The following is a 16962-nucleotide window of genomic DNA, read 5'->3' as shown; positions in this document are numbered from 1 at the left end:
GGTCAATGACCTGTCAGATGAAAGGTCACGACCTGATACATCAACTCTGTCCCTCTCTCCACAGACCTACCTGACCTGCTGAGTATTTCCAGCATTTTCTGTTTTTAGTTCCGATTTCCAGCATCCGCAGAGTTTGGCTTTTGTATTTATTCAAATGTCTTGAAGCTTCTTCGAGATAATGTTTAGCTTTTGCCTGTTCACTGAGGTTCGATATTCAGTTTGCTCAGGGGGGAATTAAAAATAAATACCAGAGAGAGAGAGAGAGATCGCGTTTGGCTGATAAGAAATTACAAAGATAACGTCTGCCGGAGGAAAGAGATCATAAGAAATAGGAGCAGGAGTAGGCCATTCGGCCCTTCAAGCCTGCTCCACCATTCAGTGAGACTGTGCACCCACAGCCCCCCGGGCTAGACATTTGCAAAGAGTCACAACACTTTGAGTTAAGAAATATCTCCTCATCTCAGTCATCGACGGCTGAATCCTTATTCTGAGACTGTGACCTCAGGTCCTAAGCTCTCCGGCAGGGATAACCGCTCTCCGAGCGTCTACCCTGTTGAGCCCCTTAGGAATTTAAATGTTTCATAGAATCACAGAGTGATTATGCTACAGAAGGAGGCCATTTGGCCCCCTCATGTCCATGCCAGCTCTCTGCAAAAGCAACTCCCCTAGAGCCACTTCCTGACATGTCCCCTCTCATTCCTCTAAATTCCAGGGTACCTAGGCCTAGTCTATTTTTCCTCTACTGATATTAATTTATTTAAGCTCCTCATTATTGCTGAAAAGAGAGTCATGCTCCTGAAACTTTTCACCTTTCACTCATCGGGGCAAACTCAAGAATTCCAAAGTTCAAACGATCACAACAATTTAGACCACAGGAGAATAGGGCGCTGATTGGTCACCAAGTCAACTCTGATTGGCTGAGGCGTTGCCATGGAGAAAGCAACGAGGAACTAAAGGCTCCCCAAGCTCCCGGGTAATTCAAAAAAGGTGCAAGACTTGAACATTTTCGCTTTGTTTACGCAGAATGGGGCCCTGTGTCTGAATGTATATCACTTCTAGCGAGTGTAAATGAGCCATGTTACAAGCCTGGCTGATTATCTTAAACTGGTTGTTAGTGTAGCTATTAGTGCGCTCAGGATTGTTCAGTAAGTGCTGTCCAATCACAGAATCACATCCAATAGTAGATGTTTTTTGGGGTTTTGCAAGTGTAGGTTTCAATGTCCTCATTCTCACGGTTCCCCAACTATTTCTGGAATGTAAAAATGTGAGGAGCATCACAACCTGAGAGTCCTGGATGGTGTGAGTTAAATTAAGGAGATTCTGATCTGTGAGCTTCAAGGACAAGGCAATCAAATCAATGTTGATTGATCAACGTGGGTCAGGTAATATTAAACCATTATGTAGGCCCGACTGAGAAGAAGCAGCTTTAGTAGAGAGTGTTAGAACAGCTACCTTGGAATTCATTCAAGGTCTGGTCATCAAGTATCTCAAACTTGAGAACTGTAATGTGTGAATTCTCCTGTGAACTCACAATCTCTTGCCGTAAATGGAAGTGTAATTATTATCGAAAGTAATTATCACTGTCTGCTTAATTTCTGTGATAGTCATAAATGGTTTGGAGCTTCTTTATTTGGGAAAGATTACCACTCTTGTCTTCAACTGCACTTCTCCAGCCTTCTCTAAGTGCCTAACGGAGGTTATAGTGAGCAGAGAACAGCCAGGGAGTGCAACTCCTTACAGTCAGTAAGTGATTCTCAGGCCTCACCTAATGTAACTTCAGTCCCTCATCATAAATAGGATGAAAAGACCAACATTGGTCTGCTCAGCAGTCACATTGACATTGTTTATGTCAGTCCCACCGAGACTTATATCAAATTCTCAGCACAGAAACAGACCATTCGGCCCCTCTGAACCATGCTGGCATTTATGCGCCACGGGAGCCTCCTGCCACTCTATGTCGTCTCACCACATCACCATCCCCTTCTACTCCTTTCTCCCTCATGTATTTACCTGGCTTCCCCTTAAATACATCGACACTATTCACCTCAACCCCTCGCTGTGGCAGCGAGATCCGCTTTCTCACCACTCTCTGGGTAAACAGGTTTTTCCTGATTTCCCAACTGGATTTAATAGTGACTACGTTATACTTATGGCCCCATGTTTGGGACACACGCCCTCCCCACCTCCCCAAATGGAAACCTCGTCTCGATGTCTCACAAAGCCATTATACTTTATACATCTTCAGTCCCTCACTGTAGATTGGGAACTGAATAAAATCTTCCCCACTAACCTGGTTAGTAGTCACTGGCAATACAATTACACTGAGGAGATGGTGCAATAGTGGTAATATCATTAAACTAGTAATCTAGACGCCTAGGCTAATGGTCTTGGGGTACGGGTTCAAATCCTACCACCAGCTGGTGGAGTTTAAAATTCAATGAATAAATTTGGAATATAAAGCTAGTCTCAGTAATGGTGACCATGAAACTATCATTGATGAACCATCTGGTTCACTAATGCCCTTTAGTGAAGGAAATCTGCCGTCCTTACCCGGTCTGGCCTACATGTGACTCCAGACCCACAGCAATGTGGTTGATTCTTAACTACCCTCTGAAATGGCCAAGCAAACCACTCAGTTCAAGGGCAATTAGGGATGGGCAACAAATGCTGGGCCTTGCCAGCGACGCCCACATCCCATGGAAGAAAAATAAAATTACACCTTTACATGTACTAAAATTAAAGGACAGAAAATGTTCAGAGTTGAACCTGTCATTTTCCTAAATCAGTGATGTCCTTCCTACCAGATCGGAAAACCGTCTTCATTGTCCTGAGGACGTGGCTGAGGGACAAATTTAAATCCATGCAATTGGGATTAAAGGTAGGGGAGTTAGCACAACACAGCCGGAGATCCTTCCTACATGGGGGCCGGGAAGTTCACCTTGATACAGGAGGCATCTTGCCTTCAACCTCTGAACTTTAACCTCCGGCATCACTCGGAGAGAGCTGGCCATTCAGCGAGGGGGTTACCTACCGACACTGCTCCTGGACATTCTGGGTGTCAGGCTGTCCGTTATGGGGACCTGAACCGTTCCAAAACTCCCCCCACGCTCGATGTAATCCATGGAGTTGCTTCCCTGCTGCTTGAGGATATCAGTGAGGGCTCTGGAAAGAGAAGAGAGAAAACTCATTAGCACGCTCCGATTTGAAGAGATCTTTAACCTTGGTCACTGAAAAGCCACTGGGGATACCAGCCATGTCTGATTTATCCCCTCCCTAACACAATACACACAACCCGGCCTGAGAGGAGGTACTGATGGTTCAGGAGGACACCGTGCTGTGCCTTTACTCACCAAGTCAAGCACCCACCTTAATATTCTTAATGAGAGATATCACCACAGAAAACATGGAATTCCCTCAAAATTCTCCTCGTCAGGTGTTAATACAGTGAGGCACCATGTGGACCAGCACGGGGGAGACGCACGGTGGAGAGTCACGGTGGAGACACACGGGGGAGACGCACGGGGGAGACGCACGGTGGAGAGTCACCGTGGAGACGCACGGTGGGGACTCACGGTGGAGACTCACGGTGGAGACACACGGGGGAGACGCACGGGGGAGACTCACTGTGGAGACTCACGGTGGAGACGCACGGTGGAGACTCACTGTGGAGACTCACCGTGGAGACTCACCGTGGAGATGCTCCGTGCCCTGTATCATGATCCAGAAAGAATTGCCCATTTCATATTATAAGAACTGAATTTTGATGTAAATTCTTTTCTGTCCTAGATACAGTGAATCATTGCAGCAGAAACATATATTTAGATTGTAGGCAGATGCCTGCAGCTCTCAGTTTCCTTTGATTTAGCTGTTTGCTCTGTTCATGTGGATCTTCCAGCTGTGTGACCTTCCCAATACAACACAAAAACAACATTTCAGCAACCACTCCAAGGGTTTTAGTTTGTTTTTCTCCAGTTTCCTTCCCATCTCTCCTGAAGCTGCTGTTTTTGTAGCCAAGGAATGTAACTGATGCCCAAAAACAGCTCATCGGATAGTTCCATGGTGCAGCTCCATTGTAGGGACCATGGTGCAGCTCCATTGTAGGGCCCCATGGTGCAGCTCCATTGTAGGGCCCCATGGTGCGGCTCCATTGTAGGGCCCCATGGTGCGGCTCCATTGTAGGGCCCCATGGTGCGGCTCCATTGTAGGGACCATGGTGCAGCTCCATTGTAGGGCCCCATGGTGCGGCTCCATTGTAGGGCCCCATGGTGCGGCTCCATTGCAGGGCCCCGTGGTGCGGCTCCATTGTAGGGCCCCGTGGTGCGGCTCCATTGTAGGGCCCCGTGGTGCGGCTCCATTGTAGGGCTCGGTGTTCAGGCTGTAAGGTGCTGCTCCATGGAAGGCTCCCCAGTGAGTTCATGGTAAGGCCACTGGCCACCATCTGATTCCTCACCCAACCTGCTGTACATCAGGAATCGGCCAAGGGTTTGACTGAGCAGATCAGCACCTCTGAGTATCAGCCTGACTTCAGCTAAGATCCAGATATCGAAACTTTCGGCAGGGATCATCTTTCCAAAGCGGGAACCCCGGTTGATTTTCTTTTCACTGGTCTGAGCTCAGAGTCACTGAGATTAAATACTCTTCCCAGAGTGAGACCAGTAAAGCTGCAGACTGGGGAGCAAATGCCTGGCATTTAGTGGTGACTGTGCAACCCACAATGTTACCTGGGGAACCCGTGAGGCTCCAGGGGAATGGGAGGTTGACATTACGAATTCCAGAGGCAGAACTCAAGTTCATCGCCTAACATCTAAAATTAAACATGGATTTACAATCATTCAAATACACCTACCCCAGAACTTCCATTCCCCGGGCAGCTGTGCCCCGGGTTTACCCTGGAGGATGCCCTGGGGGATCCCTCCAGAGATCCCCACTCAAAAGCTGCATGTGAATTGCCTGACGGGCTTAAACCTCCGATGGGTAATTACCCTGCCCTGGGAACCATCCGATACTGCGGTTTAACTCGGAGACTTCCGATGGTCCTGACTCTCTTGGTAGAATAGTTACCCAGGAAAAGTTAGAAGAATTAAAACCACTCCTAACTCCTGGGTTACTATAGTACTGAACACCGACCACCATCACCCCCCCTTTCGACCCCTTATTGGACCCCCCCCCCACCCAATCCTTGACTACTCCCCCAGCCCCCAACTAACCTCCCAACCCTGACTAACCCCTACACCCCCTGACCACCCAGCCCCAATGCCCCCCAACTACCCCCCCAACCCCCAACTGCCCCCCCCCCCACCCCAGTCACCGACTACCCTCCTGAATCCCTGACTATCCCCCAACTGCCCTGACCACTTGGCCTCCATCCCCACCGCGATCACCCGACCACCCCACCCCCAACCCTGACAACCCTACCCCCTCACCCACTTACCTTACACAACTTACCTTCTCCCTGGTTTCTCAAAGTGGCTGGGACCTTTAAACTTACCTGGTGTAGGGCAGACAGTGCAGTGAGAAGGTGGCATGTCTTCACACCCCCAGGTGCTGCTACCCTGCACTGGAGGGCCTTGAGAACCAGGTAGACGTTTCTCTGGGTCGGAATATCGGGTGAAAATCGTGCAGCTCCCGACCCAGGTGCGTAGAATGGAAATGGAGCAGCGATCGGACAGTGATTTCCACTCCCCCTAAAGCTCTGGGCCAAGATAATTGATTTATTTCCAATAAAAATGCGCAAGTGGCCACGAATTGGCGCTCCCAAAGTGGCCCCTTTTAAAATGGCCGCTCAGAGGCAAAATAGCTGCTGAGTTTGTGTTAATGCTGTGCTTTGAAAATAACTCATTGTATCCAGCTGAAGCGTTTTGACACTTATATTCTGGCATGAATGCAAATCTCTCTTTTGAAACCTGCTTCTGGAGACCAGAGAGAGCTATCGTCACGTGGACACACGCCGAGTTGCTGGTGACAATCCTGGGGACTGCGGCATAATTGTCTCGCAATTTGATTAAAATCCAGGCTGCGTTAAGGTGGATGTAAAAGAAGCCACTGAGTGCTGCAAAGAGGGAGGGGGAGACCTGACGTCCTTGGCCAATATTCCTTTCCCAACCATCGCCATGAAACAGATTAACTGTTCAGTCTCCTGCCCTGCGTTCTGAAGCACGGAATCCACCAAAAGAGATCAACCTTTCAAAAGCAAAATTTAGACGAGCGCCTTTCCAATCGGGTGAGATTTCACAGCCCAGCCAAATGTTTGAGTGTACGCTACATCTCTTACTTCCAAGCATGAGGGCCAGTGAATTGTTTGATTAAATTAGTCAAGCTCCCTTGACAGGGGCACCTCAGAATGGCTCAGTTATAAAAATGTTAATTAATTCTGTCACGGTATCTCTGCATTGCAGGAAAGCCCGGCTGAGTGGGAACTCACATCTTCGACAATTAAAGTACTATCTACAATTCAGTGCAATTGTCAATAATTCATCGGCCTGTCATGTCGCACCCACTCTTGCTTGAGTGACAAACAGAATTGGCGGCGGGTAAAACACTCGGGTAGCGCGTCTGGAAGAAAATTCCGGAATACTGCCCACTGCCCCCTGCGTCGCCCTCCCACCCCACCGCCCCCAGCAAACCCACCCTCACAAACCCCTGAAAGTGCCGGACCTGCCACTGAGACGAGGTGAAAATAATGGCAACAGGGCAGTTGATAATGAAGACTTACATTTATGTATATAGTGCAGTCCTTAGAGCACCTTTGATGTGGTGCCATGGTTGTAATGTAGAAAATGTGACAACCAATGAGATAAAATGACCAGATAATTTGCTTTTTGCTCCAGTGGTTGAGGGATAAATAACATCCAGGACAGTGAACGAGAAGATTTTTCCTTTGTAGTTGTGCTGAGGGATCTTTAACATCTGCCTGAAGGGGCAGGACATCAGTTTAATGTCTCATCTGAAAAGCAGCACCTCCAACATTGCAGCATATAAGTCAAATGGAATGCTCTCCTTCATTGGCAGAGGTATCGAATATAAAAGTAAGGATATAATGTTGGAATTGTATAAAACACTGATGAGGCCACAACTGGGGTATTGTGCGCAGTTCTGGTCACCACATCACAGGAAGGACGTAATAGCTCTGGAGAGAGTGCAGAGGAGGTTTACAAGAATGTTGTCAGGGTTAGAAAAGTGTAGCTACGAGGAGAGATTGGATAGGTTGGGGTTATTTTCCTTAGAACAAAGAAGGCTGAGAGGTGACTTGACTGAGGTGTACAAAATTATGAGGGGAATAGATAGAGCGGACAGGATAAAATTGTTTCCCTTGGTGGAGAATTCTAGAACCAGGGGACATAGATTCAAGATAAGTGGCAGAAGGTGTAGGGGGGACATGAGGAAGAACTTTTTTACACAGAGGGTAGTGGGTGTCTGGAACTCGCTGCCCAAGTTGGTGGTAGAGGCAGAAACTTTAAACTCTTTTAAAAAGTACCTAGATCTGCACCTTAAGTGCTGTAAACTGCAGGGCTATGGGCCGGGTGCAGGAAGATGGGATTAGAAAGGCACCTGGATGTTCTCTGGCTGGCATGGACAAGATGGGCCGAATGGCCTCCTTCTGTGCTGTAACTTTTCTATGGTTCTATGGTTCCTTCAGTACTGTGCTAGCCTGGTTTAAGTACTTGGGTCTCTGGAGTGGGATTTGGGCCCGGAACCTTCTACCCCAGCGGTGATACCCATCGAGCTACAGCTGACAGCCTAATATGCTCCTGGGTTTAAATTAGGCTCCCAATCTCCTGCGTTAGGAGCAATTTGTAGTTTGGTCGATGTTAAATGTCTCGTCAATCAACTGTTATACCTTTCTCTCCATTTTCAGTTCTAACAAAGCCAGCGCAGAGATGTACAAAACTGACCCAATATCATCCAAAATGGCCCCCATTGTGCTGGAAGGTCACATGGAGGTTTTCCCTTTGACCCCTGAATGGCCACATCCTGGCTGTAAATGTGGCCAGTGGCTTTCAGAGGGAGGCCAGCAATTAGGAGGCACAGCCTGATTTACATATTGAAGAAGGGGCCTCTGCACCATGGACAGTCCGGGCCACAGTCAGGGTGTGGGGAAGGTGAGGACTCAGTCATTCCCCACCATTTTCGAGATGCAATGCCCTCCCCTATTCCACTGTTTTTGGCCTATTCTGTCATTTGAAGCAAGGATCAGGTTTCAAAGTAGTTGCCTGATTAACATTGCAGCTGCTTCAAGTGAGATGGTTTGGGCCAGAGGGCAGGGAGCTCTCCACATTCTCCCTCACATGGACAGCTGCACTCCCAAGTATCATCCCCTCCAGCTCTGCAACACAAACAGGTGGCCTGTCAGCCAGCTATCCTGCCTCTGTTAAATACAGTATGGATTTGCGCTTTCGAGGTTAAATGCTGTCACACACTCCTCCCCCTCAACTCACACCAGCAGCCACCCCGTCTCATATAAGATGTCAACTAATCAGCCTCAGGCACCAGAGGCTGTACTGGGTTTGTGCTACAGATCCAGCTTTCTCCATCAGGGTTTCCATTCTCCCCAGCAAGTGTATCCAGTGTTTACACCTCAGGGCAACACAGCGATCACCAGCCAAACTCTCGAATGTGGTTCACTTAACAGAACTGGCCTGAAACTGCAGTGATGTTGTGGCAAGGTCATTGATGAAGCAGCTGAAGATGGTCGGGCCGAGGACACTACCCTGAGGAACTCCTGCAGTGATGTCCTGGAGCTGAGATGATTGACCTCCAACAACCACAACCACCTTCCTTTGTGCTAGGTATGACTCCAACCAGTGGAGAGTTTTCCCCCTGATTCCCATTGACTCCTGCTTTGCTAGGGCTCCTTGATGCCACACTCGGTCAAATGCTGCCTCGATGTCAAGGGCAGTCACTCTCACCTCACCACCACCTTCCCAAGGGCAATTAGGGATGGGCAACAAATGCTCACCTTCCCAATGTCAGAATCTAGGGATTGAATTTACACCATTTTCAAACAACAGAAGAGCACCAATCCACTACACTAATCTACATGTTCCATCAATGAACAGATGTTTTTCTTTGGCTGTGACTTTTAAGTGATAATTAACTGCAAATAGCTTTCATTTTGAATATGCTTCTGTCCCACCAGCCTGTGTGCCACAATCGGTGCTGGTTGTACTTAGGAAAGCGAGGCCCCCCTCCCCCGAATTACCTCAGGGTCGGTCCTGCCCCACTCTAGTGGGTTAAACTCTGTATTCTCACTCGGCGCTATTTTTAGGGTACAGGTGAATGGATTCACTTTGCACCCCAGCCTGTGCTGTTTAACTCAGCCTCTATCTTCTAGAATGAAGCAGGCATACAGAAACAATAGAACATTGACCAACACGGCCTGAGGAGAGAAAGTCGTGGTCTAAGTCATGGTCGTAGCTGGACTACTGCGTCCAGTTCTGATAACTGAGGTATACCTTGCATTCATATAGCGCCTTTCACGTAGTAAAATGCCCAAAGGAGCTTCACAGGAGTGTTAACAGACAACATGTGGCAGTGAGCCACAGGGGGAGAAGGTGGTAGTAATTAGTAATCCAGAGGCCCAGGCTAATGCTCTGGGGGCATGGGTTCAAAACCCACCACAGCAGCTGGGGAAATTTAAATTCAATTAATTAGTAAATCTGGAATATAAAATTCAGTCATGGTGACCATGAAACTAACACCAATTGTCATTAAGAAACCATCTGGTCTCCTTTACCAAAGGAAATCTCCCATCCTTACCTGGTCTGGCCTAAATGTGACTCTAGACCCACAGAAGTGTGGTTGACTCTTAACTGCCCCCTTAAATGGTGGAGCAATGAGGGATTGGGGAACAAATTCTGGCCTTGCCAGTGATGCCCATCAAAGAATGAATTAAAAAAGCGATATTAGGACAGGTGAATGAAACTTTGGTGAAAGACAAAGATAGGCCGGAATTTCCTGGCCTCACTGTGGGCGAGGCAGTGTCCCAGCCCCAAATCCATTGACTTGTGGCGGGACCGGTGGGTGGGTGGGTGAGGAAAATCCCCACCTACGGTTTTTAAGGAGTGTTTTAAATGACGAGAAGAGAGACAGAGAGGCAGGGAGGGTATCGGGAGGAGAATCCCAGAGTTTAGGACCAGGGCAGCCAAAAGCAGGGTGAAAGGAACTGAGGGAGGGGGAAAGGCCTTGGAGCAGCACAGAAACCTTGAGGGGGGGTGGGGGTGTCTGTCGGGCTTTTAACATGTAAAACTTCTCGAATCACTGCAAGGAGAACATTGAGGCGCTTGGAGGAAGTACAGGGAGCGGTGAGGCTGAACCCTGTGCTCGGGGACCTAGTTAAAAGGAGCAAATAGAGCGTCTTGGGCTATTCGGCAATGAAAGGAAGCCTGTAAGGGCTGTGGGGCTCGTAAACGGAATGGAAAACGCTAATCCAGAATATTCCTTTAAATTGTGAGGGTAGGCTCGAAACAGTCAAAGGTGAATTTCAAGGGGAATAGCTGCAGGGAGATTCCTCTTGGCATTGAATGGTCAACAGGTGGTGAGGCAAACACCATTTTTTTATTGCTTAGAAGTAACTATGCAACAGTTGGATGTTGTACTTGGCAGGGGTGGGGGGTGGGTTTGAGGGTCACTGTGGGTCGGTGAGGTGATCTTATTGAAATGTATCAGATTCTGAGTACTGTTGTCAAAACTTTTCGTCTTGCACTCATCAGGACAATTCACAAGAATACCCAATTGTAAAGGGAACAACAATTTATACTGCATGAGAAGAGAGTGCTGACTGGTTGGCAAGTGGGAGCCAAGGGTTATGGTGGGGGGGGCGGGGGGTGGGGCAGGCAGGAAAGTGGAGTTGAGGCCACAATCAGATCATCAATGATCGTATTGAATGGAGGAGCAGGCTCAAGGGGCCGAATGGCCTACCCCTGCTCCTATTCTTTCTGTTCTTGTGATAAGTTGAGTAGTCTACCCCCGCCTGCAATTCTTTAGCGATCTTGTGTTAAGTATTGGGCCAAAAATGCTGCTCAGCGGAAGCTAGTGGAACTTTCCCTGGCTGCATACGAAAATGTGAGTTCGTGTTTAGTCCCCTTGTTACGACAGGTGGTCAGTGTGGCTTCACTGTGTGCGCTGCGAGGTTAGATACTATCTCGCGAGCCCTAACAGACCTGGGTGGCACCTGCAGCAATGGGCAGGAGACGCATAAACCACAAACCCTGCACTCGATGAATGTGCGCCTCTTAAACACTGTTAACACCTTCATGGAAAACCTGTGCCCCCTAAGCGAAACCTTTTGTTTCCCAAAGTTCCTGTATTAGCTCATGGCCCCGTCCCCTGCTTTCTGCTAAAAATAGAGCCAAAGCCCATTTTAGCTAGGGGTGGAAGGGTACTGTGACCACCAGCATCGATCGATGGAGCTGGCCAGGAATACAAGCACCTCACATTGTACAAAACAAATGTTATAATCTTACAGCGCAGAAGGAGGCCATTCGGCCCATTGTGCCCCGTGCTGGCTCTTTGAAAAAGCAATCCAATAGGGTCACGCACCCTTGCCTTGACCCACCCCCCACCCCGCCCCGGTCGATGAGGGTGTGTGGGGGATGGTGGGGTTGCGTGCTGTCGTTATAATTATTGAAGGATCGGAGGCTGAATGGCTGGGATTGTTTTCCCCAGAGCAGAGCAGGTTAGGGGAAAGACGCTCGAAATGATGAGGAGTTTTGGTAGCCTAAAGAGTGAGAAACTGTTCTCGTTGGTGGGAGGGTCAGTAACCAGGTTTAAAATAATTACAATAGAGTCTGATGGGAGGTGAGGAGAGTTTTTTATAGCACAGTGTGCGATGATGGCCTGGAATGCGCTGTCAAAAAGGACATTGGAAGCAGATTTAATAGTAACTTTCTAAAGGGAGTTGAATAAATACTTGAAAATGGGAATTGTACTGGGCTATAGGGAAACAGCAGAGACTAATCGGGCAACTCGATCAAAGACTTAGCACAGACATGATGGGCCGAATGGTCTCCTTCTGTGCTGTATGATTCTAAGGGTGGAATTGTCCAGATTTGAGGACCTTTTACCCACCAGCTGCAATGGTGGCTTTTCCTGCTATTTAGTCCCAATCCTGCCTCATTAATTGTGCATTCCCGGGAAACGTGCCGGGTCGCTGGCAGGGCAGCCTCTGATTCGCCCGCCCCGCCGTCACCTCCGGCCTTCACTAAACCGGGCACCATATTTAACGTCCGCCCCTGCACAGAGCCGGCTCTCTCCGAGGGATAGGAAGCTGCTGGGAACTGATGGCTGCCAGAGGGAGGAAACATGCTGCACACCCCCCCAGATTTAGCAACGCCTCCCTCGAGCGCCCTACTGGACGCAGTGGAGACCCTCTGCAATGCCCTCTGCCCCTCACTCTGGGATCACCCATCTTACATGGGAGGCAGTGCCAGCGGTGGTCAGCGCCAACACCCTGCCAAAGAGGACAACCACCCAGTGTCAGAAGAGGATGAATGATCTCATCCAGTCCGTCAGGGTGAGTCACTCTTCTCATCACTCTCAACTCACACTCTCAACTCACTCTCAACTCACTCTCAACTCACACTCTCAACTCACTCTCAACTCACTCTCAACTCACACTCTCAACTCACTCTCAACTCACTCTCAATCACACTCTCAACTCACTCTCAACTCACTCTCAATCACACTCTCAACTCACTCTCAACTCACTCTCAATCACACTCTCAACTCACTCTCAATCACACTCTCAACTCACTCTCAACTCACTCTCAATCACACTCTCAACTCACTCTCAACTCACAGTCTCAACTCACACTCTCAACTCACTCTCAACTCACACTCTCAACTCACTCTCAACTCACACTCTCAATCACACTCTCAACTCACTCTCAACTCACAGTCTCAACTCACTCTCAACTCACACTCTCAACTCACTCTCAACTCACACTCTCAACTCACTCTCAACTCACAGTCTCAACTCACTCTCAACTCACTCTCAACTCACTCTCAACTCACTCTCAACTCACTCTCAACTCACTCTCAACTCACACTCTCAACTCACTCTCAACTCACTCTCAACTCACTCTCAACTCACTCTCAACTCACTCTCAATCACACTCTCAACTCACTCTCAACTCACACTCTCAACTCACTCTCAACTCACAGTCTCAACTCACACTCTCAACTCACTCTCAACTCACTCTCAACTCACAGTCTCAACTCACACTCTCAACTCACAGTCTCAACTCACACTCTCAACTCACTCTCAACTCACTCTCAATCACACTCTCAACTCACTCTCAACTCACACTCTCAACTCACTCTCAACTCACTCTCAATCACACTCTCAACTCACTCTCAACTCACAGTCTCAACTCACACTCTCAACTCACTCTCAACTCACACTCTCAACTCACTCTCAACTCACACTCTCAACTCACTCTCAACTCACTCTCAACTCACGCTCTCAACTCACGCTCTCAACTCACACTCTCAACTCACACTCTCAACTCACACTCTCAAACTCACACTCTCAACTCACTCTCAACTCACTCTCAATCACACTCTCAACTCACACTCTCAACTCACTCTCAACTCACACTCAACTCACACTCTCAACTCACTCTCAACTCACACTCTCAACTCACACTCTCAACTCACACTCTCAACTCACTCTCAACTCACTCTCAACTCACTCTCAACTCACTCTCAACTCACACTCTCAACTCACTCTCAACTCACACTCTCAACTCACACTCTCAACTCACACTCTCAACTCACACTCTCAACTCACTCTCAATTCACTCTCAACTCACTCTCAACTCACACTCTCAACTCACTCTCAACTCACTCTCAACTCACTCTCAACTCACTCTCAACTCACTCTCAACTCACTCTCAACTCACACTCTCAACTCACACTCTCAACTCACTCTCACTCATCTCAACTCACACTCTCAACTCACACTCTCAACTCACACTCTCAACTCACACTCTCAACTCACTCTCAACTCACACTCTCAACTCACACTCTCAACTCACTCTCAACTCACACTCTCAACTCACACTCTCAACTCACTCTCAACTCACTCTCAACTCACTCTCAACTCACACTCTCAACTCACACTCACTCTCACTCTCAACTCACACTCTCAACTCACTCTCAACTCACACTCTCAACTCACACTCTCAACTCACTCTCACTCACACTCTCAACCACTCTCAACTCACACTCTCAACTCTCACTCTCAACTCACACTCTCAACTCACACTCTCAACTCACTCTCAACTCACACTCTCAACTCACACTCTCAACTCACACTCTCAACTCACACTCTCCACTCACAACTCACACTCTCAACTCACCTCAACTCACTCTCAACTCACTCCTCTCAACTCACACTCTCAACTCACTCTCAACTCACACTCTCAACTCACTCTCAACTCACACTCTCAACTCACGCTCTCAACTCACACTCTCAACTCACTCTCTCAACTCACTCTCAACTCACTCTCACTCACACTCTCACTCACTCACTCTCAACTCACACTCTCAACTCACTCTCAACCTCACACTCTCTACTCACTCCCACACTCTCAACTCACTCTCACTCACTCTCCACTCACACTCTCAACTCACACTCTCAACTCACACTCTCAACTCACTCTCAACTCACTCTCAACTCACACTCTCAACTCACACTCTCAACTCACACTCTCAACTCACTCTCACATCACTCTCAACTCACACTCTCAACTCACACTCTCAACTCACACTCTCAACTCACTCTCAACTCACTCTCAACTCACACTCTCAACTCACACTCTCAACTCACACTCAACTCACACTCTCACCCTCACTCACTCTCACTCACACTCTCACTCAACTCACTCTCAACTCACACTAACTCACACTCTCAACTCACTCTCAACTCACACTCTCAACTCACACTCTCAACTCACACTCTCAACTCACTCTCAACTCACACTCTCAACTCACACTCTCAACTCACTCTCAACTCACACTCTCAACTCACACTCTCAACTCACTCTCAACTCACTCTCAACTCACTCTCACTCACACTCTCAACTCACACTCTCAACTCACTCTCAACTCACACTCTCAACTCACTCTCAACTCACACTCTCAACTCACACTCTCAACTCACTCTCAACTCACACTCTCAACTCACACTCTCAACTCACACTCTCAACTCACACTCTCAACTCACACTCTCAACTCACACTCTCAACTCACTCAACTCACACTCTCAACTCACACTCTCAACTCACACTCTCAACTCACACTCTCAACTCACACTCTCAACTCACACTCTCAACTCACACTCTCAACTCACTCTCACTCACTCTCAACTCACTCTCAACTCACTCTCAACTCACACTCTCAACTCACTCTCAACTCACACTCTCAACTCACTCTCAACTCACTCTCAACTCACGCTCTCAACTCACACTCTCAACTCACTCTCTCAACTCACTCTCAACTCACACTCTCAACTCACGCTCTCAACTCACACTCTCAACTCACTCTCACTCACACTCTCAACTCACACTCTCAACTCACACTCTCAACTCACACTCTCAAACTCACTCTCAACTCCACTCTCAACTCACTCTCAACTCACTCTCAACTCACACTCTCAACTCACTCTCAACTCACACTCTCAACTCACACTCTCAACTCACACTCTCAACTCACACTCTCAACTCACTCTCAACTCACTCTCAACTCACACTCTCAACTCACACTCTCAACTCACACTCAACTCACTCTCAACTCACTCTCAACTCACACTCTCAACTCACACTCTCAACTCACTCTCAACTCACTCTCAACTCACACTCTCAACTCACACTCTCAACTCACACTCTCAACTCACACTCAACTCACATCTCACTCACTCTCACTCACTCTCAACTCACACTCTCAACTCACTCTCAACTCACTCTCAACTCACACTCAACTCACTCACACTCTCAACTCACACTCTCAACTCACACTCTCAACTCACACTCTCAACTCACTCTCAACTCACACTCTCAACTCACACTCTCAACTCACTCTCAACTCACACTCACTCACACTCTCAACTCACTCTCAACTCACGCTCTCAACTACACTCTCAACTCACACTCTCAACTCACACTCTCAACTCACTCTCAACTCACACTCTCAACTCACTCTCAACTCACACTCTCAACTCACACTCTCAACTCACTCTCAACTCCACTCTCAACTACACTCTCAACTCACACTCTCAACTCACACTCTCAACTCACACTCTCAACTCACACTCTCAACTCACTCTCAACTCACACTCTCAACTCACACTCTCAACTCACACTCTCAACTCACACTCTCAACTCACACTCTCAACTCACACTCTCAACTCACACTCTCAACTCACACTCTCAACTCACTCTCAACTCACTCTACACACTCTCAACTCACACTCTCACTCACACTCTCAACTCACTCTCAACTCACACTCTCAACTCACACTCTCAACTCACACTCTCAACTCACACTCTCAACTCACTCTCAACTCACACTCTCAACTCACACTCTCAACTCACACTCTCAACTCACTCTCAACTCACTCTCAACTCACTCTCAACTCACACTCTCAACTCACTCTCAACTCACACTCTCAACTCACTCTCAACTCACACTCTCAACTCACACTCTCAACTCACACTCTCAACTCACACTCTCAACTCACTCTCAACTCACTCTCAACTCACATCTCAACTCACACTCTCACTCACACTCTCAACTCACTCTCAACTCACTCTCAACTCACACTCTCAACTCACATCTCACAACTCACACTCTCAACTCACTCTCAACTCACACTCTCAACTCACACTCTCAACTCACACTCTCAACTCACACTCAACTCACACTCTCAATTCACTCTCAACTCACTCTCAACTCACACTCTCA

General features: G+C 48.0%; 1 protein-coding gene across 1 annotated transcript in view; it reads right to left on the bottom strand.

Annotated features, from left to right (window-relative positions):
• Positions 1 to 16962, bottom strand: part of LOC144669318 (protein shisa-9-like) — a 592905-nt gene that overhangs the window by 404140 nt on the left and 171803 nt on the right. Inside the window, exon 2 of the mRNA XM_078531675.1 lies at positions 3032 to 3162. Coding sequence (XP_078387801.1) covers positions 3032 to 3162 — 131 coding nt within the window. The remainder of the gene's footprint in view (positions 1 to 3031; positions 3163 to 16962) is intronic.

This window comes from Cetorhinus maximus, chromosome 29 (genome assembly GCF_964194155.1).
Source record: "Cetorhinus maximus chromosome 29, sCetMax3.hap1.1, whole genome shotgun sequence".
Classification (NCBI taxonomy): domain Eukaryota; kingdom Metazoa; phylum Chordata; class Chondrichthyes; order Lamniformes; family Cetorhinidae; genus Cetorhinus; species Cetorhinus maximus.
Note: the sequence above shows the minus strand (reverse complement) of the source record. Positions and strands in the feature narration are given on the sequence as shown.